General features: G+C 53.5%; 1 protein-coding gene across 1 annotated transcript in view; it reads left to right on the top strand.

Moving 5' to 3' along the window:
* LOC143640160 (endothelin-converting enzyme 1-like) overlaps positions 1–22441 on the top strand; it is a 68278-nt gene that overhangs the window by 44671 nt on the left and 1166 nt on the right. The window contains 11 exon segments of the mRNA XM_077108063.1: positions 823–888; positions 1839–2030; positions 6403–6545; positions 7962–8076; positions 11632–11742; positions 13696–13794; positions 14518–14595; positions 16157–16260; positions 19486–19596; positions 20217–20284; positions 20978–21168. Of these exon segments, the coding sequence (XP_076964178.1) occupies positions 823–888; positions 1839–2030; positions 6403–6545; positions 7962–8076; positions 11632–11742; positions 13696–13794; positions 14518–14595; positions 16157–16260; positions 19486–19596; positions 20217–20284; positions 20978–21168 (1278 nt within the window).

The following is a 22441-nucleotide window of genomic DNA, read 5'->3' on the forward strand; positions in this document are numbered from 1 at the left end:
GAAGTGACGAGTGATATCAACTTCTGTGCACAGCTGTAGCCACCTTTTTGTCCCCTCCCTTAGCCTCTGGCTCTGTGGTGCTGCTTGGAATGCTTTTGGTCCATCTCTCCCACCAGAGCCTGCCCAAGGCTGAGGAACAGCACACCCAGGAGAGCCCCCAGATTAGGGGTCATAAAGGCTTAGTTCTCAGCCCCCAACTGTGCCACACACTCACTGTGTGACCTTAGCAAGAGGCTCAACCTCACTGAGCTACACTTCCCTTTTCACCCTAATGAACTATATAATAGCAGCTACCCAAGGTGCGTCAAGGTATAGCCAGAAGGTTCCAATGGTAGCCATCAGGAATTGACCCTCCTCTGCCTGCCCCACTCTCAGGAAACCCTGTACTGACACCGTCCTCTTGAATCCTCATTCCAGCTCTGAAGGTTAGGTATTATCTCCCTAACTTTCTGGGCAAGGAACCTGGGGATCAGAAAGGTTAAGTAACTTGGGTTAAGGTTAAGTCACCTGTGTTGGCTCCTCGCCACTTGGGAAGGGTTTAGAGAAGTAGGGTGCATTGCTGAAGCCAAGGGGTGTTTAAAGAGGAAGGAGGCTCTGTCCAGCCCTCAGAAAGGCCCAGGTCCCTGCAGCTGACCCCAGGGGTGGGCAGGAACGTGTCTGTCTTATCACTGAGTGATCCCATCTGTGACTTCGGCTACCAGCTTGTGCTCCTGCTGGAACATGAGCTGGTCCTCGGTGCCTGGTGTGAGAAGTCCTGGGGCAGGCAGAGGCCGCAGGAGACACACAAGCAGGGCCTTCCTCTCACTCTGCCTCCCTCTTTAGGTGGACCAGTCTGGCCTGGGCCTGCCCTCCAGAGATTACTGCCTGAACAAGACTGAAAACAAGAAGGTGAGTGCGTCTTTGCGGTGGTTCTCCCACCGTGTCCTCCACAGCATACCTGGGCAGGTCTTAGAAGCTGGGGGAACACAGGGGTATCACTTTCCTGATGGGCAACAGGCAGCCCAGGCAGGGGAGGGATGCCCCCAGGCTTGCTAGTTCATATGCAGGCACTGTGGGCACAAAGGGCAGGGGTTAGGTGTCATTTGTCCCCATTGTAGAGAGGTGGCAGTAGCAGCCCCCACCATTTGAGGGTCTCAGACCTTATATATACCTCACCTCTAACCCTCCCAGTCACCCCAAAGTCACTCAGCTTCTCTGAACATCATTTTCTTCATCTGTCAAATGGATATTCATTTTACCTTGCCCTATACAGAGGAAGAAATAAGTCTCAGACACAGAAGTGACCTCTTCAAGGTCACACAGCCAGTAAGTGGCGAGATCCAGAGCCACAACCAGATCACCTCCAACCGCTCACAGCTCTCCCTTCCCCTGCCCGGCCCACTGAGGTTCACTCACCTGTCCACGGGGCTTGAGGTCCAGTAGGAGAGGGAGACATTACTTAACGGACCACCCAACTAGATGCCAACTGTATACATTGTGATCAGGGCAGAGGGAGCCGAGAAAGGACTTGATTCAGCTCTAGGGACGTGGTGGCAGAGGGTGGTTGAGAAAAGGTGCATTTCCAGAACAGGAAGATGGCTGAGGACGAGCCCTGAAGGCAGGGCCAGAGCAGCAGGGGCCAGCCTCAGGGACCTGTGTGTGTGCAGAGGCGGTGGGCTTTACCAGGAGCGCCACGGACACCAGTGAAGACACACAGCGCCAGAATCCTCCCCAGAGCTATTTTCCAGCATGTTTCCTGGGTCCCATGCACAGGGCCGCAGCTGGGCCGGCCTCACCTGGCCCACTGGGTGGCAGGTGACAGCCACTGACAGACAGTTTGGGGGTGCTGGGCCCTACAGGTGCTGACTGGATACCTGAACTACATGGTCCAGCTTGGGAAGCTGCTGGGCGGCGGGGATGAGGACGCCATCCGGCCCCAGATGCAGCAGATCCTGGACTTTGAGACGGCGCTGGCCAATATCACCATTCCCCAGGAGAAGCGTCGGGACGAGGAGCTCATTTACCACAAAGTGACGGCCGCCGAGCTGCAGGTACCCTGTGCACCGGCTACTGCAGGTGCAGGGCCACTGGAGTCGGACAGGGCTCTTGGGGGGAGGGGTCATACCAACTTCATCATGACCATAAAGCCACCCTTGGGAGGAGGTGTTTATGCCCAGGTTACAGATAAACTGGGGCTCAGACAAGTAAGATTACCTGCTAGTGACCACAGAGTGCAAAGGGACTCCAGAGCCAGGCTTCTTCCCTCGCCGGGCTGCTTCGTGTGACAGCGTTTCCCTAGCAGCTCCATGGTTGTGATGTAAGGCTCACACGGACAGGGGCATTCCCAGTCATCCAGCACAGAGCACTAAGTAAAGGTGGGGTGTGGATTCCTACGTTGCTTCTCCCTTTGCTGAACAGGAGATGGAGAGACATGGTCAGGTCCCGGAGGCTCCTGAGGGCAGGGGTGCTGGCCCTTGGACTCAGGCTTGGCTCAGCTCTTGACCATGTACCTAGGCAATATCCAGAAGCGTAACGGGGAGTCAGACCTGCACTTTCTGTGAAACTGTGTGAGTCACCAGAGACCTGCTGTCCCCTCTGAAGGTCAGCCTTGCCGAGGCTGCCCCCTGGTGGCTGCTCAGGCCTCCAGGGCCTGGGGTGGACTTTCTACTGCTTCCTTCTTTCTGGCCCGTGTGCTGTTGCTGACCCGCTTGTCCTGGGCCCTGTTGGTCTCCGAGGAATGAGCAGAGTGGTTCCACGTATCTCCCAGTTCCTTGCCCTCAGGCAGGAGCACCTGGTGGCCCTTGCTGTTCTGCTGGGGCGGACCCTGCGCCTGCACTGGGTTCCACTGGCCAGTCTTCTCCCCGCTCCTCACCCATCCATTCCTTCTTCCTTCGAGGAGGAAGTTCCTGCCCTTTTTTCCTCCTCCATCTGACAGATGTATCAGGAGCCACCTTGGGCCCTGCTTTCCTGTGCTTCTGGTCTAGTGGGGACACTAAGAAACAATCCCAGTCTCCCTGCCTAGTGCTGTGGGCGAGAGAAGCAGGACGCTGGGGCCCGGTGGGGAGGGGCTGGGGAAGCTGAGTGTACACCTGCCCCGCGGGGACCTTGGTGTGTGCAGGGCCTCGTAGGCTTCATTCCAGAAGTCGTGCTTCCACTGGGTTTCCTGGGTGAAGTGTGTGTCCCTCTGGCCCCAGACAAAGGACTACAGCCAGCCCTGCTCCACCCTGGCCTAGTGGACAGCAGTTTGGGAGTGTTGAGTCCCAGGGCTGACCGGATACCCGAACTACATGGTCCAGCGGGGAGGCTTCTGGGCCCCGGGGGTGAGGGCGCCACCTGGCCCCAGATGCAGCAGATCCTGGGCTTTCCCCACCTGATGCTTCACCCTGTGCCAGGATCCGCCACCTCAGTTCATGAAGCTCTCGTGAGCCCTGTAACTGGTGACATTCAGGAAACTAACCCACTTTCCCAGGTCTTTGCCCCAGGCCATGCAGTCAGGTGACCCTGATTGTTGGACCCAGTTTGAAGGTCTCATCACACACCTCTGAATTCTGTGGCCACAGAAATGTAGAGATTGGCCTGAGAGTCTCCTGCTAGGGAGAGGGGAGGCTCTGGGCCACAGGGGAGGCCAGGCAGAGAGGCCTACGGCAGTCAGCTCTGGGGGCAGGGTCGCTGACCCCATCTTAGGAAAAGGATAGACAGTGCCCAGAGCTGGTTCCTGCTGGGGACTCTGATCTAGGCCTCCTAATGCCCAGCTCATGTCACCAGCTCATGTCACAGCTGGGCGACAGGGCTGTGCTGGCGCTTGCTGGCTCAGGGCCCACTGTGTGCTTCTCTTCCCAGCCCTGTGGGGGTTTGCCATCAGTGTTGGTGGGAACATTCACCCAGGGATGATGCCAATCAGCCCCCTACTGAGACCTGGTCTATGACTTGTACCAGCACAATACCGCCTTTGGGAGCTGCCCCCGCTCCATCCCCAGCCTCATTTGTCCTTTGAGATCTTTGTTCCCCAATAGATACGATGTCCACTTAAACCCAGGAGCAGGGGCTGGGGTTGTGGCTCAGTGGTGGAGCGCTTGCCTTGCACGTGTGAGGCACTGGGTTCAAGTCTCAGCACCACATATAAATAGATGAAGGTATTATGTCCATCTACAACCAAAAAAAATTAAAAAATAAAAATAAATAAACCTTGTCATGTATGTAAGAAATAATAATAAATAAAAATAAATGAATAAATAAACAAACAAACCCAGGAACAATGGCCTTGGGGTGGAGCCCAGTGGTAAAGCCTGTGCTTACCTGCTCAAGGCCCTGAGATCAATCCCCAGCACCCCGCCAAATACACCCACAGTAAGCCATATAACCTCAGGAAAGTCACCTTCCCTGATCAGCAAACTCAGCCTCTGTGAATTGGGGGTCTTGTGGCTGACTGCCTGTCCCAGCAGGCGGGGTGGATCTTAGGTGGCTTTATGGGTACGGTTTTCCTGTATGAAGGGAATGCATTTCTCACTTCCCGTTTTTGTCTTACATTTCACCCTTTCAAGAGAATAGAGAATGGGGTTTGAAATCTGCCAGGCCCAGGGTCACTTTTGGTGGGTCTTAAGCGATGATCGTAATTTCTGGGATTGCTAGCTAAGTCAGGTGCCCATCCAAGTGACTGACATATAGAGGCGTCTTTGCTAAAAGACGAGATATGCAGCCCAAAGCCTCATGTTCTGTAAAACTGCACACTAAAAATAACTGAGCGTGTGGGGAATACAGGGCCAGAGCAGACACATTGTGCAGCTCTGCTTGAGGAGGTGACACCAAGGGACACATGCCAGCATTGAAGCCCGAATCCTATGTGTTTGCACGTAAGTTGGGCCACTTGGGCCGGCGTCAGGCTCACAGAGACAGGTGGGGGTAGGAAGTGGAAAGCACAGAGTTCAAGTCTTGCAAAAGTCATCTGCAGCTGGGTGAGCCACATCCCCAGGCCTTTTTATTTTTCATTTTGAGACAGGGTCCCACTAGGTTGCTGAGGCTGGCCTTGAATTCGAGATCCTCCTGCCTCAGCCTCCTGGGTTTCTGGGATTATAAATGTGCAAGATATTTTACCACAATTTATTTTTAAAATGTTGTAGGACTTTATAACAAAAATCTGCAACCTCAAGAGGGATAGCTCGCATGGCTGGAGGCTGCTGCTGCAGGAGATGCTGGCCGTGACGTGGAGGTGTTGGGGGAGAAACCTCTGCGCAGGGCACCTTGGGGTGCCAAAGGGAAAGCGAGATCTGTTGGGAGCTGACAGTTATGAAAAGCCAAGTCTCTCTTTGGAAAGCCCTTGGGTACAGGGTCTTTTTTGGGTCACCTTAAAACAGAGCTGCTGGGGCTGAGGTTGTGGTTCAGTGGTGGAGCGCTCTCCTAATGTGGGTGAGGCACTGGGTTCAATCCTCAGCACCACATAAAGATACATAAATAAAAACAAAGGCATCCTGTCCACCCACAACTCAAAAAATACTTAAAAAAAAAAAAAACAGAGCTGGCGCATGCTGGTGCATGCCTATAATCCCAGAAGCTTAGGAGGCTGAGGCAGGAGAATCAAGAGTTCAAGGCCAGCCTCAGCAACTTAGTGAGGCCCCAAGCAACTTAGCTGCCTCAAAATAAAAAGGGCTGGGGGTGTGGCTCAGTGGTAAAGTGGCCCTGAGTTCAGACCCCAATAACTCCCCAAAACAAACAAGTGCAAATAGCCGGGGGCCTGGTGTGTGCAGGGCTGAGCTGCAGGCCTCTCCCTTCTTGTTGCAGTCATCACCAACTTTGCTGTCCCAGCTCCCCACTCGGCAGCCTCACTTGTGGACCACAATTTACCCCCGCAATGCTGGCCTTCCTGAATGTTGGATCCTCTGCAGCAGACTGCTGCTGCTGATACTCTTGTTGAGTGGGACAGTGCTGGCTTCTGTGTGTGACCCTCCCAGTTACCAGATACACGGGACTCATTGTCATGATGATCCCTGTTTTTCATATGAGGTGCTGAGGCACAGATGGGCACATTAACTTATTAAAGGTTGCACAGCTTATAAGCAAGGAAGCTAGACCAGGAGCCCAGTCCAGCTCCTGATTCTTAACTGTTAGGGGTCTGAGGCTCCATTCTTCCTCTGTAAATGGGGATAATTGTGGCCACTGCTTGGTCAGTTGGGCAGTGGCACATGCCACATGGGAAGGGCGTGGTGACGGTGGCGGCTGCTGTGCCTGCTGCTGCTGCAGCCTCTCCTCCCACCCTGGTTCCGCTTCAGATGAGGTTTGCCTCTGGCTCCTGGGGACGCTGCCTCTGCCTGGAGCTCCATCAGCACCATGGTCCCAGGGAGAGGCACAATGACACCTTCTGAGGGACACCCAAAGACGGGGCTGAGGAGAAGCCACCCTCCAGCCTCACGCTGTCCCCTTCCCTCGCAGACCTTGGCACCGGCCATCAACTGGCTGCCCTTCCTCAACGCCATCTTCCACCCCGTGGAGATCAACGCGTCCGAGCCCATCGTGGTCTATGACAAGGACTACCTGGAGCAGGCCTCCGCGCTCATCAACGCCACGGACAGATGGTGAGGCCGGCAGCCCTGTTGGGCAGGAGGGGCAGGAGGCAGCAGGGCGGCCGGACGCAGGGTGCTGCACCCTGGTGAGCTTCCCTGAGAGGCAGCAGAGGGTGCTGGTCCCCTGGGCAGCTTCAAATCCTGCTGCCCTCAGCCAGCTGTGTAGCTGTGGCATGTCCCTTGTCCTTTGTCGGGGTCATACTGTCACCCATAAGATGGGGATCAGATAGCACCTACCAAGCAGGGGATTCAAAATGATTCATGTTTTAACACCGTGCCTGTCATGGAACAGGACTCCGCCAATACCACCCATAATTTTTGGTTAATACTTACGGGTTTTTTATTTTATTTTATTTTTTTATTTCAAAGGCTTATAAAAATGTTGAAAATTACAGAAAAATAGGAAAAATGTAAAATTATTCAAAATATTACTCTTGGTCATTTTGGGGGGTGTTTGTGTGTGTGCATATCAGGGAGAGAAGGTGTTAGGGAAGGGAGGTTTCCAATCCATAGCTCTTCTTTCTCATTAACGTGACTAGATGGATAATCTACTTTTCCCTTGACTTTTCATTTTTATTTTAGTAGTAGGAGTACTGATGATTGAACCCAGGGGCACTTAACCACCGAGCCGTATCCCCAAACTTTTTGTATTTTATTTAGAGACAGGGTCTCACTGAGTTGCTTAGGGCCTTGCTGTTGTTGAGGCTGGCTTTGAACTCACTATCCTCCTGCCTTAGCCTCCTGAGCTACTGGGATTACAGGCATGTGCCACCGCTCCAAGCCTTGCCTTGACTTTCATTATGAATATTTCCCAGTGCCATCCCAAACCCTCTGTGAGGATCATTTTTATAGTTGCATAGTATTCCGTCAACTGTTCATACAATATTTGCCACACTCTCCCCGTAGTCAGGCTTTTAGGGTGATTCCGGTTGAGGTTAGATGTTCAATATAGTGAACATCTTTGTACTAAGGTAACATCTTTGCAAACATGACTCAGCCACAGATAGGTTCCTGTGCCCTGTGGGTGGGGGACATGGGAACGGTCATTCATGGAAACCTGGTGGCCAGAGCTTCCTTTCCTGCCCCTGCTGCTCTAAGGCCTCTACTTCCTGTCTGGCCTTCAGCAGGGAATGGCAGCCTCCTCCCCACTGTAGCATACACCACCAGGCAAGTCTCTAGGCAGCAGCTTCACAGGTTCAGACACAAAGCAGCTAAGCAGCAGCATGTGTTGAGCACTGCTGGTATGCAAGTGATTGCACTGGACACTGGGGGGTTCTAGGTGGAGCGCCAGGCGTTCCTCGGAGAGTTACATTCCATGTGCTTGGAAGGCAGCCGCCAGCCGAGCACCCAGATAGGCTAGGAAGGAGGCTGGGGTGAGGCTGTTCGGGAGCCCCGGGCATTTCTGAGCCAGCGGTCCTCTCACCCCAGCCTGCTGAACAACTACATGATCTGGAACCTGGTGCGGAAAACAAGCTCCTTCCTCGACCAGCGCTTTTAGGACGCCGATGAGAAGTTCATGGAAGTCATGTACGGGACCAAGAAGGTGAGCTGTGACAGTGATTCCCAGGTTCATGCTGAGCACCTACTGTGTGCTCTGCCCTGGGTTGGGGGCTGGAAAGACCACTGTACCCTCAGGGCTGTGGCACTTACGAGGGCTGAGTCTAGGAGGAGAATGAAGAGGCCACTGAAGGGTCCATTTGGGGTCATGGGAACACTGATGGGGACTTAGGTGGCTTAGAGGCTTCTGGAAGGAGGTGGTTAAGCCAAGCACAAAGAGGAATCTTAGCAACTCAGCTGGTTTGCAGAGAAGGTAGTCTCTGTTCTGACACTCCAGCTGTGGAGATGTCAGCACTCTCCTTATGTAACTGTGACTCTAAAGGTGGGGACTTCTTCCTCAGAAGCATCAAACACATCAAACACCTGCTCACGAGGGTTCCCTGATTATTATCCTCCCTGTTTGTAGTCGGGGGAACCCCAGTCCAGATCCAGGCCTCAGGTTCTCTTCGGGGCAGGAGTCCCAGGCCCCAGACCCAGTAAGCTCCACCCATCTTGAGTGCCCCCAAACCTCTGCGGGTCCTTCTGTAGGAGGCCCCAGGCCTCCCTCCTTCCCGCTGGGGAAGCTTGCCTCCCGTAGGAATTCTGATGCCAAGAATGAGGCCGTCACCTCTCTTTTATGCATCCAGCAAACAGTTACTCCTGCACTGTCACATGGGCCAGGCCCCAAGCCCAGTGTGGGAATACCAAGATGGGTGGGGTGGGTCTGTGCCCAGGAGCCCTGCCTGCCTGGGAGGTGCCAGGGCTGACCTCCCTCATGTACCAAAGGCTCAGAGAATGGCTGGGTGTGCCCCGGCTGCAGAGCAGGGGAGGCTGGGCAGAGATTTGAATGGGAGGTTCTGCTTCTTATCACACAGCCTTGGGCAGGTCACTTAAATGGGCCAGGGACTCGGTCTTCCCATCTGTGAAAAGGGGTGACTGATCCCTGGGCTCCTTTTCCTCAGGCCGTAAAGTCGGTTCCAAAGGTGGAAGCTTCTGCTGGGTGCCTGGCCGGCTGTCCTCGTGCTACCTGCCTACAGTCTACAGTTCTTGTTGGGAGGAGGGACCCCTCTCCACTCCCTGCTGGGCTCCTCCGGTTACAGTGAAGAAGTTACAAGTCGCACAGCCTCTTCAGGGGCCTCTTGGCCCCTCCTTTTCTGCCTGGAGGTGGCCCCCATGTCAGATGAATGCTGCCTGACCCTTTCTTTTTTCAAAGAGTTTTCTCCTCATTCCAAAACCTTTGTCGTAGCCAGTCAGAGTGGCCTTTTTGCGGGAAGTCACTGGAGCCAGACTCTCTGGGCTCAAGCCCACCACAGCCACTTGCTCCCTGAGTGCTCCTTTTGGGCCAGTGACTTAACCTCTCTGTGCTTCATTTCTCTCCCTTAGTCTCCCTGGAGCATTCTAGGCGTGGGGCCTACACACCCTGGGCACTCAGGCGCTCAGTGCTGTCACGGCTGTTAACATCATTACTGCACCTCTGTCTCCTGCTGGATGTTCTGGGCATTTCCACAGAGTCCTCAAGGGCAGGCCTGCGTTTGATTCAGCTCTAATTCCTGAGAACTGGCACAGTCCCCGAGCAGGGGAGTCACTCAGGGGACAAATGCATGTGTGTAAAGTGAATGGGCTTCTCCAGAGACGCGGGCAGAAGATGAGTAAGAATCTGCCCGTGATCCAGCCGTCAGAGCCTCTGCCCATCCTCAAAGTTGGAGGCTCCCTAGCTGTGACCCACTATGTGCTCGGCCTCAGCATATCCAGGCCAAGTCTGTGTCCAGCTGTGGGCTGCCCAATGACTGGCAGGGCAGCGGGCAGGAGGGAGAGGGGAGCAGAAAGCAGCCATTGGAAACGGACACAGGTTGCGACAGCTAAGCAGAATCCAGGGGCTACACTTAGACTAGAATGGCCTTCCCTTCCTTCTTGACTAGAAAAAAAAAATTTAAGTCATAATTTACATACAATAGAGTATTCAATATACCTGGCCATGGTGGCACACTCTGTAATTCCAGGGAGACCCTGTCTCAAAATAAAAATTTGAGACATAGACCAGTTTAGTGTGATGCTAGGGTGGCCCTGGGTTCCATCCGTAGCACCCCATTAAGAAAAAAAGAAAGAAAGCCCGCCTAGCATGTGTGAAGCCCTGGGTTCAACCCCTGGCGCTTAAAAACAATATGCACACACATATGCATAGAATGTGGGTGAAGGATACAGTTGGTTGATTTGTGACAATGAAGTCGTGTGTGTGACCACCAGCCCAGTCAGGACAGAGAAGGTTTCCATGGCCCAGTTACCCGGCATGCCCTCGGGCCCCTCCCTGCGTCTCCCCGAGGTGCTGCAGATGGGCAGCTGAGTCCTACGCTGCCTGCCTGGCTGCCTGGCTCAGTGAGTCTGTGGAATTCATCATGTTGTGGCATCTCTGAGTAGCTGGTTCCTCCGTGCTGCCAAGTGGTATGTCGCTGTAGAAAAACACCACATTTTGTTTATTCATCTGTCTGCCGATGTGCATTTGGGTTGTTCGCAGTAGGGCTGGTGTAAAGCAGGCTGCCCCAAGCTGGTTGTCACGCCTGTTCCTCAGGGTTAAGAGGACCCTGCAGCTGGACCGGTTTCCATAAGCAGGGTCATCACACCTGGTCATTCACACTCTCCATGGGGGGATGGCCAGGCAGGGGGCCAGTGGGCTGAAACCCTCCCAGTGCTCTTTATCAGCTCTTTATCTGGGGAGCTGCAGCCCAAGACCATTTCTGGTTCATACTGAGGCATCCTGTGGGCTAGCACTGCTTGTGGGTGAGACTGAGGAAGAACCAATTTAAGCCCCGTGCAGTGACACACCTGTGGTCCAAGCTGCTGGGGAGGCTGAGGCAGGAGCATTGCAAATTCAAGGCCAGTCTGCGCAGTGAGCATTGAGAGACCCTGTCTCAAAATAAAATATAAGGAAAGAGCTGGGGTTGGGGTGGGCGTGCGGCTCAGTGGTGAGGCACTGCCTGGCATCCTTAGCACATTAAAAAAAAAAAAAAGCCGACATTGAAGTTTTGCGATGTCACTGTGGCCTTCTGTCTCTAGGAGGCTGTAAATGGGGCTGGGCCCCTGGCCTTCTAGGAAGGTTCCCATTGCTCAGGTGGATGGGCAGCTTCCCGAGGTTCTGCGCCTCCAAGATTCCTTGTGTCCTCCAGGAAGCAGGACCAGGTGGAGTTGGCGGGAGCCCTGGATGGAGGGCCAGGCATGTCAGAGTTCCCATCCCTGTGGCACCCCTGTCACCTACTGTCACCTGCTGGACCAGTGACTGCCCTTACTAAATTTCTGCTTCCCGTCTATCCAGTGGCTCATCCCTGCCCGCTAGGGGTGCTCAGTGGCAGACCTTCGTGAAGTGCCAATCATGGAGACTGGCACTCAGGAGACAGTAGGTGGTGGCCATGAGGGGTGTCGGTGGCCTAAAGTAACTTCTGCGGTCAGAAGAGGTCTGTCTCCCTGGAGTTCTGGGGGGAAGCACAGGCCCCCGATGGCGCCACCTCCCAGGCAGGCCTTGGGAGAAGGAGGACTGTGCCCAGTGACCCTCTGCGCTCGTGTTTTCCAGACCTGCCTTCCTCACTGGAAGTTTTGCGTGAGTGACACGGAAAACAACCTGGGCTTTGCCCTGGGCCCCATGTTTGTCAAAGCGACCTTCGCCGAGGACAGGAAGAACATAGTAAGTACCTCCCCTGTGGACAGAGTGGGCATCGCATCTACTGGGCGCCCCCCACCCCAGCCTGACAGCCCACACTCTGCTCTGCCCTGGTCCTTTCCTGCTCCAGGCCACAGGATCCCGGGGCCTTCTTTAACTCAGAGGCCGTTTCCTCAGGCTGCAGGGCGTGACTTGCTAAATGACTTCCGTGGTTGAGGCCAGGCCAGTTGTTTGTGTTATTTAATTTGATCTTCCCAGTGACCCCATGAGGCTACCACAGCCATCTCCACCTCCTGGGTCTGCGAAGGACCCCACCAGGTAATGTTGACCTGGAAGTGACATTTTTCTTACTCTGAGGGTGACAGAATTATTCAAGCAGGTAGAGGATCATCATGGCTGAGTGCTAGGGAGACAGCCAGCCCCCAGCTCAGATTCTGGCTCTGTCACTTGGCTGGGTGACTTGAGCGGTGTTCTCCCCTCACCTGGGACATGAAAGTGGGGCTGTCCCTTCTGCAGAGGGGTGTTAAGGTGAGACAGCAATAAACCACCAAGTCGATCTTAAAGCAAGAGATGGAACCTTTATTCACCAGTTGATGTCTGGATCCACCAGCTGGCGGGCCAAGGGCCAGGCTGCTAGTCCACACCCTTCGACCCCTCCCAGGGTTCGAGCACACCTTTTGTAGTCCAAAACCATATTAACATATAAGTGGCTGTTGCTATGATTCAGATCCATAAGCAAACATCATAAGATCTAAAATCATAAGCACTAAAGAGGGTGGGCCAAAACGTCCCTAGTTGAGAACAAGTTAAAGAATGGCTACTAACATCTACACCTCTGACAGGGTAGCTTGTCGAAGAAAAATGGGAACTGAAGAGGGGACACTTTTACGTTGTATAAGAATTGCCATCTGTGTCGCCTAACATGCCGTGCTAGGCAACCGCTCACTGATGGGTGCAGAGACGGGGCTTTCCCACGGGAGAAGATTTTCTTACATGATGTGGGGTCTCAGGGCAAAATGGAATCTGTGTGGTCATTGCCCACACAGCCTGGCCATAACAAAATGAGATGCTACACATAAAGAACACCTGGCCCAAAATAAGCTACAGTCAATGGCAGCGATAGTTTATCACTAATGGTATTGTTTGCATAACTAGTATCTGTAGTCAAGGGGCAGCATTGCACTTCCAGTCTGCTGAGGCAGGGGCTGGGGTGGTGGCTCAGCGGTAGAGCCCTCGCCTAGCACATGCGAGGCCCTGGGTTCAATCCTCAGCACCACATAAAAATAAGTAAAATAAAAGTATTGTGTCCAACTACAACTAATATATATATATATATATATATATATATATATATATATATATATATATTTTGTTTGTTTGTTTGTTTGTTTTGTTTTGTTTTTTTAATCTGTTGAGGCAGAATCTGAGTCCAGGTCTGTCTGGCCCCAGCCCCATGGCTCTTGCCTTCCCCTTCCCTAGAATCTTCCATCTTCTATCTTTGGCCCCCGGGTCTGCCCTGCATCGTCACCCTCAACAGCTGCCATTTGTGCCCTGAGACCTTTCTGAGTGCCTCTCAGATCAAGTTCTCTGGGTGTTAAAGCTCTATTCCATCAAAAAGGATCCCATCAGCCTGGGAGAGGCCATGTCTTCTGGACGGCTCCAAAAGAGCACTCTACCACTCTAAAGGCTCCGAAAAGTCCTCCTGCAGACCTTTCCGCTTCCCCAAGGCACGTCCAAGCTCATTCGGCCACAGAGACCAGTGCATGGAAGGCCCGTCTCGTCTCGAGGGATGTCTGTCCATGTTAGGAACATGGTCTGGAAGCACAGCCATGGCCACCCTCTTAGCCCACTCTGCAGAACCCGAGGCCTTGAGCCAACCTCAGTTTGACCTCGGGTCCAGTGTCATCCTGCCTGGGGCACTGGTTGCATCCAGGGGGCCAGTGCCCAGAGCTGAGGGTGCAACATCTGTCTCCTCAGGCCAGCAAGATAATCCTGGAGATCAAGAAGGCCTTTGAGGAGAGCCTGAGCATGCTGAAGTGGATGGATGAGGACACCCGGAAATCAGCCAAGGAGAAGGTGAGGCCGCCCGGGAGCTCGGGCCACCCAGGCTTCCTGCACCGGGCAAGAGCAACAGAGAGAGAGCAGGGCTAGGAGAGGCCAGCCTGTCCCCTGGGCACGCATGGATGCTGTCCTGCCTTGTGACCAGTCTAGCAGGCTGGGGGGACAGCCTGAAGTCCAGTGTCACACATCTCTTGGCTGAAGGTGGACAGGCAGGAGAGCACGCACAAGAGAGGTGGACCAAGCCACTGTGGTGCTTGCTCCCTCCACAGCTCCCAGTCCCCCAGCAGTAGGGGACAGAGCCTCAGAATCTCAGAACCTCATCACCTCCCAAAGGTTCCAACACTTGAACTTTGGGGACACATTTGGACCATAGCAGCTTCCCTTGGGGAAGCAACATTTAATCAGAAACCCAAAAGATTAACTGGGGGCTGGGGTGGTGGCTCAGCCGTAGAGCGCTCGCCTAGCCTATGTGAGGCACTGGGTTCGATCCTCAGCACCACATAAAAGTAAAAAAAAAAAAAAAAAAAAGATACTGTGTCCACCTATAACTAAAAAATAAATATTAAAAAAAAGATAACTTAGGCAAGGGGGGAATGTTTCCAAAAAGATGTGAAAGCCCTAAGTGGGGAGGAGCCTGATCCCCCGCCCCTTGGCATGACCCTGAGCCCAGAGGCCACAAAGCTGGGGCCAGCTGGTCAGCATCGCGGGTGCTCAGTCCTCTGTGTCCCTCCCATCCAGGCGGACGCCATCTACAACATGATAGGCTACCCCAACTTCATTATGGACCCCAAGGAACTGGACAAATTGTTCAACGACATGAGTGGCTTACGCCCTGCTATCCCAAGTGCCCACTTGGGGAGGGTCCAAGGTGGGCGGGGCGCCCAGGGCTTCTGGAGGCAGGGAGGCTGACCTGGCATCATGACAGCGATCAGGGGATTAGCTCAGCGGGAGAGCACTGGCCTCGCATCATGACTCCAACTGGGTTCAACCCAAGCACTGCATAAAATGGGGTGGGGGGAGGTAGCGGGGCTGAGGTTGGCTCAGTGGCAAAGCGCTTGCCTCACACACATGAGGCCCTGGGTTCAATCCTCAGAACCACATTAAATAAATAAATAAATAAAGATATTGTGTCCATCTACAACTAAGAAATTTAAAAAAAAATAAAAGACTTGGGGAAGCAGATCCTAAAAGGTGCAGTACCTGACCCTGAGCCCAGAGCCCACAGGGCTGGGGTCAGCTGGCCAGCATCGTAGCCCTAAAACACCACGGTGGTGGGGGGAGAAAGTGAAGCCCCTCACACCCCCGCTCCTGCCCCAGAACGGCCACCTGTCTTCAGGGTCGTACCCCAACCTCCTCAGAGAAAACTTGGAACTCAAATTTTGACCTTGAGATGGGGATGGGAAAGAGGAGGCAGCCATCCCAAATGCACAGTGAAGCTCCACTGAGTCGGAGGGGGATTACTGCCTCCCTGCTGCCAGAACCTTCGGCACATCACCCCTTTAAGTGGGTTGTGATTTTGCCCCAAATGATAGTTTGCTATCTTCTCATGAGTGAAATTCAGGCATTTTTGAAATCATAATAACCTCTCATCATGGTTCTATTTAAAACCTAAGACTATTAAAATTACTTCTGAGAATAGGAGACTCATTCCGCAGCCATGTTTCTTGAGAATACTTTCAGACACCCCAGGGTCATCCTGATGCAAGACCCAGAGTCTCCTGGAGACAGCTCAGGCAGGGCCCACAGACAGGGGCCTGCCCCTGAGGGCCCAGTGTTTTACCACAGCCCTTGGGTATGCCATAAAGATCTGGAGTGGACCTGAGGGAGGGCTTTGCACCTGGTAGGAGCTGAGAGGCCGGGCCCAGGGGTGGGGGGTGTGATAACGCCTGTCCCCTGACATTTCAGAGCCAGATTCCAGTGTAGTTCATTAAATCTGTGCTGTCCAATTTGTTAGCTACCAGCCATGGGGGGCTATTTAATTAATCAAAACTTAAGTTAATTAAAATTTAATTACACTAGCACATTTGAGATGCTCAGTAGCCACCTGTCACCAGAGTCTACCATATTGGCCAGTGTAGGTGGAAAACACACGGAGAACACACCCATCATCACAGTCCTGTAGGACAGTGATGGAGATACTTCTTGCTCAAGGGAACCACTGATGGGGCATCCTGCAGCACTGTGACACTGTCAGGTGCCTGAAGAAGACAGTTGTTGCTGGGCCCAGCAGGTTAGAAGCCTCAGAGGGGCAGAGCCTGCAGCTCTGAGCCCACACTCTGGCCCTGGGCCTGCCTACCCATCCCTTCACCTCGTGGGGTCTGAGTTTCTGACTTTCCTCTGGGGTTGCTCCCATCTGTGTCTCTGCTTCTTTCCTCAGTACACGGCAGTTCCAGACCTCTACTTCGAGAACGCCATGCGATTTTTCAACTTCTCATGGAGGGTCACCGCTGACCAGCTCAGGAAAGCCCCCAACAGAGACCAGTGAGTCCCCCAGGCCCGGCCAGGAAGGCCTTGGTTCCCCACCATAGGGATGCACCCCACTGAGCTTGCCTTCCTCACCCACTGTCAGGTGCCAGGTGTGACTGTCACAGAGGCCCTCTTTTCAAATTAAGAAACCAAAAGCCTCTGGGTGTGGTGGCACATGCCTGTAATCCCAGCAGCTCAAGAGGCTGAGGCAAGGGGATCGCAAGGTCAAAGACAGCCTCAGCAACGGCGAGACACTAAGCAACTCAGTGAGACCCTGTTTCTAAATAAAATACAAAAGAGGATTGGGGATGTGGCCCAGTGGTCCAGTGCCTCTGAGTTCAATCCCCAGAATCCTCTGCAAAAAAAGCCAAAGTAGAGCCCATCCTGGCCCCAGTCTGGGTGCCGCAGTGCCCAGCCTGTTGGCAGAGTGAACCTGGCCTCTGAGGCCGAGGGGGCCTGGCACCACATCCCAGCTTCATGGTCTCAGCATTCAGAGCCTTCATTTCATTATCTTCGAAGTAGCAGGGAAGGGAACTGGTTCTTGGGTCATTGAAGCAATCCAGTGTGGGAACTGGGGAGAGCCAGGCCCTGACAGGAGGCCCTCCGTATGGGTGAGTGTCCCATAACTCCTCACAAACAGGAGCAGTGGTTTCTCCCACTGTCCCACTGAGGGCTGGGAAAGGTTCTAGATGGGCGCTGATGACCCAGCACTTAACACACTGCAAATCCCACTGTGCATCAGTGTCCCCTGGAGAGCAGTTTCAAAAATAGTCTCCAAGGATGAGGGTGTAGCTCCGCGGTAGAGTACATGCCTAGTACTTGAGACCCTGGGTTCCCTCCCCAGCACTGCCAAAAATGTGAGGGGGGGGGTGTGGGGGTTGCCTCCTGACGTTTTTTTGTTTTAGTTTTTGGTTGCGGGGGCTTTTGCAGCAGGGGGTAGGGAGTTCCTGAGGATTGAACCCAGGAGTGCTTTATCACTGGGCTAAATTCCCAGCCCTTTTTAATTTTTTATCTTGAGACAGGGTTTGACTAAGTTGCTGAGAGCCTCACTAGGTTGCTGAAGCTGGCCTTGAACATGTGATCCTCCTGCCTCTACCTCCCAAATTTGCTGGGATTACAGTTGTGCACCACTGCACCTAGCCATAGCCTAACTTCTACCCCAGATCTTAAGTCAGAATAATCTGGAGAACGACCCTTCTTTTTAAAATGGTCTCCCCAGGAAAGTTAGATGTAGTCAGCCCGGTACTAGTCCCTCCACTCCTGAAACAGGATAAATCTTACCAAGTCAGAACAAGTCCTCTTTGCCTCTGGCGCCCTCTTGTGGGCAATGGAGGTTCAAACATCTTTTTCCTCCAAGTTTTCCATTGTCAATGAGGGTCCCCCTAACAAACAAGAAGGTAGGTGGACCTTCACCTTCAGAATATGGCACAGACACTACTGCCAATTTACCTGGCTTCTTAAGTTTTAGATTAAAAGTTTTCACTTAAACTTGTCTTCTAGCCAGACACAGCAGTATTCATCTGCAACCCAAGCTACCCAGGTGGCTGAGGCAGAAGGAGCCAAAGTTCAAGGCCATCCTCGGCAATTTAGCAAAGTAAAAAATAAGGGCAAGGGATGAAGCCCAGTGATAGAACACCCCTGGGTTCAGTCCCCAAGGAAGGAAAGATTAATGCATTATGGAAAATCTGAACCAGTCGTGGTGGTGCACACCTATAATCCCAGTAGCTCAGGAGGCATGGGCAGAAGTTCAAAGCCAGCCTCAGCAAAAGTGAGGTACTAAGCAACTCAGTGAGACCCTGTCTCTAAATACATACAATATAGGGCTGGGGCTGGGGCTTAGTAGTCAAGTGCCCCTGAGTTCAATCCCCATTAACCTCCTTGCCCTCCCCCCAAAAAAATATAATATGAAAAATCTGAAAACTTATTCATGAACTTTTCATACCCTGTACACTAAAATCATTGATCTGTCTTGCACTTTTTGGATTTTTTTACATAATTTTTTACATAATGGCTCATGCATTGGTCCTTTGGAAAATAGTGTTTTGCCAGGCATGGTAGCACACGCCTGCAATCGCAGCAGCTGAGGAGGCTGAGGCAGGAGGATCATGAGTTCAAAGCCAGCCTCAGCAATTTAGCAAGACCCTAAGCAACTCAGCAAGACCCTGTCACTAAATACTATATAAAAAAGGGCTGGGGATGGGGCTCAGTGGTTACACACCCCTGGGTTCATTCCCCAGTACAAAAAAAAAAAAAAAAAAAACAGAAAAGAAAAAAAATTGTGGTTCCACTAAGATTTACAGATTTTCCGCTCTCATATACTGCAGCCAAAAAAAAAAAACCACATTAGTTAACATCATAGTTGACCTCCTGAGAAAAATCTTAAAGTACTGGGAAGCTATCAAATTCATGATGGTCAATACAAGTTTTCCAAAATTTTAATATTTCTTTGAAACTTCATTTTTCTTGAAACCTCAGATTTTTATCATTGGTAATAAATGACAAAATGTGAATTAGTTCCCCTGAGGTGCTAAGCTTCCTTTTTCATTTTCAAGAACATGTCTGCCTTGTTGCCCAAGTCCAAAATTCCATGGCTGGTCGGTCATCCGAAGAGGATGAGAGAGACCTGAAGCACCACGTGGGTATTCCCCATTGGTCACACAGGATATTGAAAAGACTGGTACTTGGGGGTCGAGATTTAATGGAATTAATGATTAGGCTACTTTTTCCTGGGTGTTGTCAACGAAAATGACCCGCTGGCTTGTTTTGGTTGGAGCACCTGCTAGGAAAGGAGCAGGTGGCCACTAGGACTTGCCCGGCCCCCTGCCCAGGCAGCAGCAGTGTCATTCAAGGTTGCTTTTGTACCATGATGCAGATCTCAACATGTGGCAGAGACAGAGTGTCTCAATGTTATAATGAAAATAGTTTTGACATCATAAACCAGAGGATCTTGGGGACTGTCACTTTAGACCACACCTTAGAACGGCTGCTAGACACATTTCAAGCCTCAAAAATAACCTCAGTTCAATATCTGATGGTCCCTCTTGCTGTCTGTGAGCGTCTCGGTGTGGCACCCTCTGAGGTGACATCACTGATTTATAGGTATTCAGGTGTTTTCTAGCTTCCCCCTCAGAAACAGTGCTGCCTGATGTCCTTGTGCTGACCTGGTCCTGGGGTCAAGGAGTACCCACTGGAGTTCCGCTCCGCCCACCGCCTGGGCTCTCACGCACCTGTTGCTTGCAGGTGGAGCATGACCCCGCCCATGGTGAACGCTTACTACTCGCCCACCAAGAACGAGATCATGTTTCCGGCTGGGATCCTGCAGGCGCCCTTCTACACCCGCTCCTCGCCCAAGTAGGCCATCTCTGGTGCTGGTGCCCCGACGGGTCCCCTGCCCCTCAGCCAGCCCTGTGTCTGCAGCTGACCCTGACAGCCATCTCACTGAGCCATCTGTGCCCTGGTGGCCCAGGTGGCCTAGGATTGCAGCGTCGTGGGTGCAGAGCGCAGCAGCCCCTGTCCCCTGCCTTCCCTCCAAGGGTCTCTGGGGCCAAAAGCTCCTGCAATCGGGAAACGTGGCACAGTCATGCAGTCAAGAGCCCCATGTGGGAAATACTGCTGTGACGGTGGCTTAGAGCAGTTGCAGCCAGGGAGTTGGCGGGGTGAGGGCGCTGTCCTAGAAGCTGGACTCCCGGGATGACTGTGTGGAGCTTGGGAAGAGGCACTGGCCCATTCCCAGGCTTTGTTTTCTTTAAAGCTTAACTGCTAGTCTGTGGGAGGGGACAGTGATCCTCTAGAGTGTCCAGCACGTGCATGTCACCCACAGGGCACAGCTGGCTCCCTTAGACTGCCCAGCCTCCCACTGTCTCCAGGGCTGTGTCCCACAGAGCCCCTGCTACATCTCAGGCCCAACAAGTGAGGGCCACATGGCAGGGCAGGAGCCAGAGGCCTTGCTCTCACTTTGTGTCTCCCTCCAGGGTCTTAAACTTTGGTGGCATTGGTGTCGTCGTGGGCCATGAGCTGACTCACGCTTTTGATGATCAAGGTACAGGTTCCTTGGGGTCCCTCCAGACAGAGCCCATCAGCTTCTTAGCCCCACTGCCTCTGCTCCCTGGGACTTAGCTTTGCAGAGAAGGACCAGAGTCTAAACCCTGGCTCGGCCGCTTGCCAAATGCTCTCACCTCGGCAAGTCACATCATTCTCCAAGCCTCCGTCTCCTTATCTGCAAAATGGGTGCAACAGGTCCAGGTGGGGGTGGGGAGGATTGTGTGAAGGCTATAGTGAGCACTTTCTGCAGGGTGCTGGGTGCTCGGTGCTCAGTAGGAGTCAGGAGTCAGAGACGTGGAAGTCACACCCTCCTCAGCAGCTAGTGTCCAGGGTCTTCCTCAACTGCCCCCTGCTCAGGGACAAGAAGGAAGTGGCAGAGACCCTGGAAACCAGGCCTGTTATGTGCTCCTGATTCTGCCAACTCCACTGGCCCCTTGCTGGACTCCATTCCTTGGGATCCGAGGCCCTTGGCCAGTGGAGATCCACCCTGCGCCTCAAACCTTTGTACAGCCACATGGCCGCCTGCCTGGCCACTTTTCCCCACCCTCTCCCACTCGGTCTGGCCCGTCCTCTGGCCCTCTGATGGTCATCCTGTCCCTGTACAGGCTGGAGGGTGGGGTCAGACAGGGGAACCGACTTCCCACTGGGAGGGAAGAAGAGCGATAGTGCCACTCCTGCGCTCTGACCACAGGGCGGGAGTATGGCAAGGATGGGAACCTCCGGCCCTGGTGGAAGAACTCCTTGGTGGAGGCCTTCAAACAGCAGACGGAGTGCATGGTGGAGCAGTACAGCAGCTACAGCGTGAACGGGGAGCCGGTGAACGGCCGCCACACCCTCGGGGAGAACATCGCAGACAACGGGGGCCTCAAGGTGGCCTATCGGGTGGGTCTGCTCCCCCTGTGTACCTGTCCAGGTCCACATCTGTCCAGATGCCTCATCAGTAGGTCAGCATAGAAACGCCTGGCAAGCTGCAGGAGTGCTGTGCCTCGGCTTCCTCGTCTGTCGGTGGGGGTGGGGAGGACGTGAGCACTGACTGTGGACGCAGCACCTGAGCCGAGTGCCCAAGGCCTTCTGCTTGGAGACCACCTGCTTGAGAGTCCCAGGAGAGAGCCAGGGCAGGGTCCACCTGCAGAGCCGGCCCCTTCTTGCCTTTGTGGGGGAACCCACTGCCAGGTAGGGCAGCAGGGCCCAGGAGGACACTGAGCACAGAGCCAGTTCTGGGTTCCGATCCTAGTCTGGAGTAAGTCGCTACCATCTGAGCCCATTGGCTTGGCTCTGAGCCCCTGACCTGCACCCTCAGGTGGCCGGAGGTGAAACCAAGTGACTCAGACACAGGTCCCGGCCTGAGAGGCAGCCTGGCGACTCACCAAGGGCCAGAGGCAGGGGGTAGTGGAAGGAGTCAGGAGCAAGGGCCTCTGTCACTGAGAAAGGAGCTTGGTTCTATTCTGGCGACAGTGAGAACCACTACAGGGTCAAACAGGAGATATGATCTAATTCCTTCTTTAAGGCAGGTCTGCAAGCCGGCAGCCCATGGGCAAATCCAGCCCCAGCCTGTCCCTGTAGGTTTGGGGAACCTGGCCACACTGTATCCACAGGTTGCCTGTGGCTACTTTTGCACTCTGAGCGCAGAGGAGGATAGTTCAACAGGGACCGGTTGCCCCAAAGCTGGAACATCTACTCCGGCCCTCACAGAGGAGGTCTGCCAACACTCGCCCTAGACGGTTCGCTCGAGTTGCCACATGAGGAGGGGACCAGGCTTGTGTCCTCGGTTCCTCTGAATTAGGGAGACCCGTTGGAAGCTGTTGTGAGGTTACCCAGGCTAGAGGGGGAAGGGTGAGGAGGGTCAGTTTTGGGGTGTTTGGCTTGGCTGGAAGAGTTGGGGGGAACTCTGAGCCTGAGTAACTAGGAGGGTGGTGGTGCCATCCTATGGTGGCAGGTTTGGTGAGGGTTCATGTAAATGACTTCTTCCTTCTGTGCCATGCTGAGTTGGATGTGACCTTGGGTGTCCAGCTAAGGCAGTTGAATATCCAGATCAGGGAAGAGGCTGGTGCCAAAGTGCACATTGGAGAGCCATCAGCATTGTGTGGCGTTTTAGGCCATGGGGTCCATTGCACTCCCCTTTAGGGAGGGAGCAGAGAAAGAGGAGGGATCCTCC

This window comes from Callospermophilus lateralis, unplaced genomic scaffold (genome assembly GCF_048772815.1).
Source record: "Callospermophilus lateralis isolate mCalLat2 unplaced genomic scaffold, mCalLat2.hap1 Scaffold_127, whole genome shotgun sequence".
NCBI lineage: Eukaryota > Metazoa > Chordata > Mammalia > Rodentia > Sciuridae > Callospermophilus > Callospermophilus lateralis.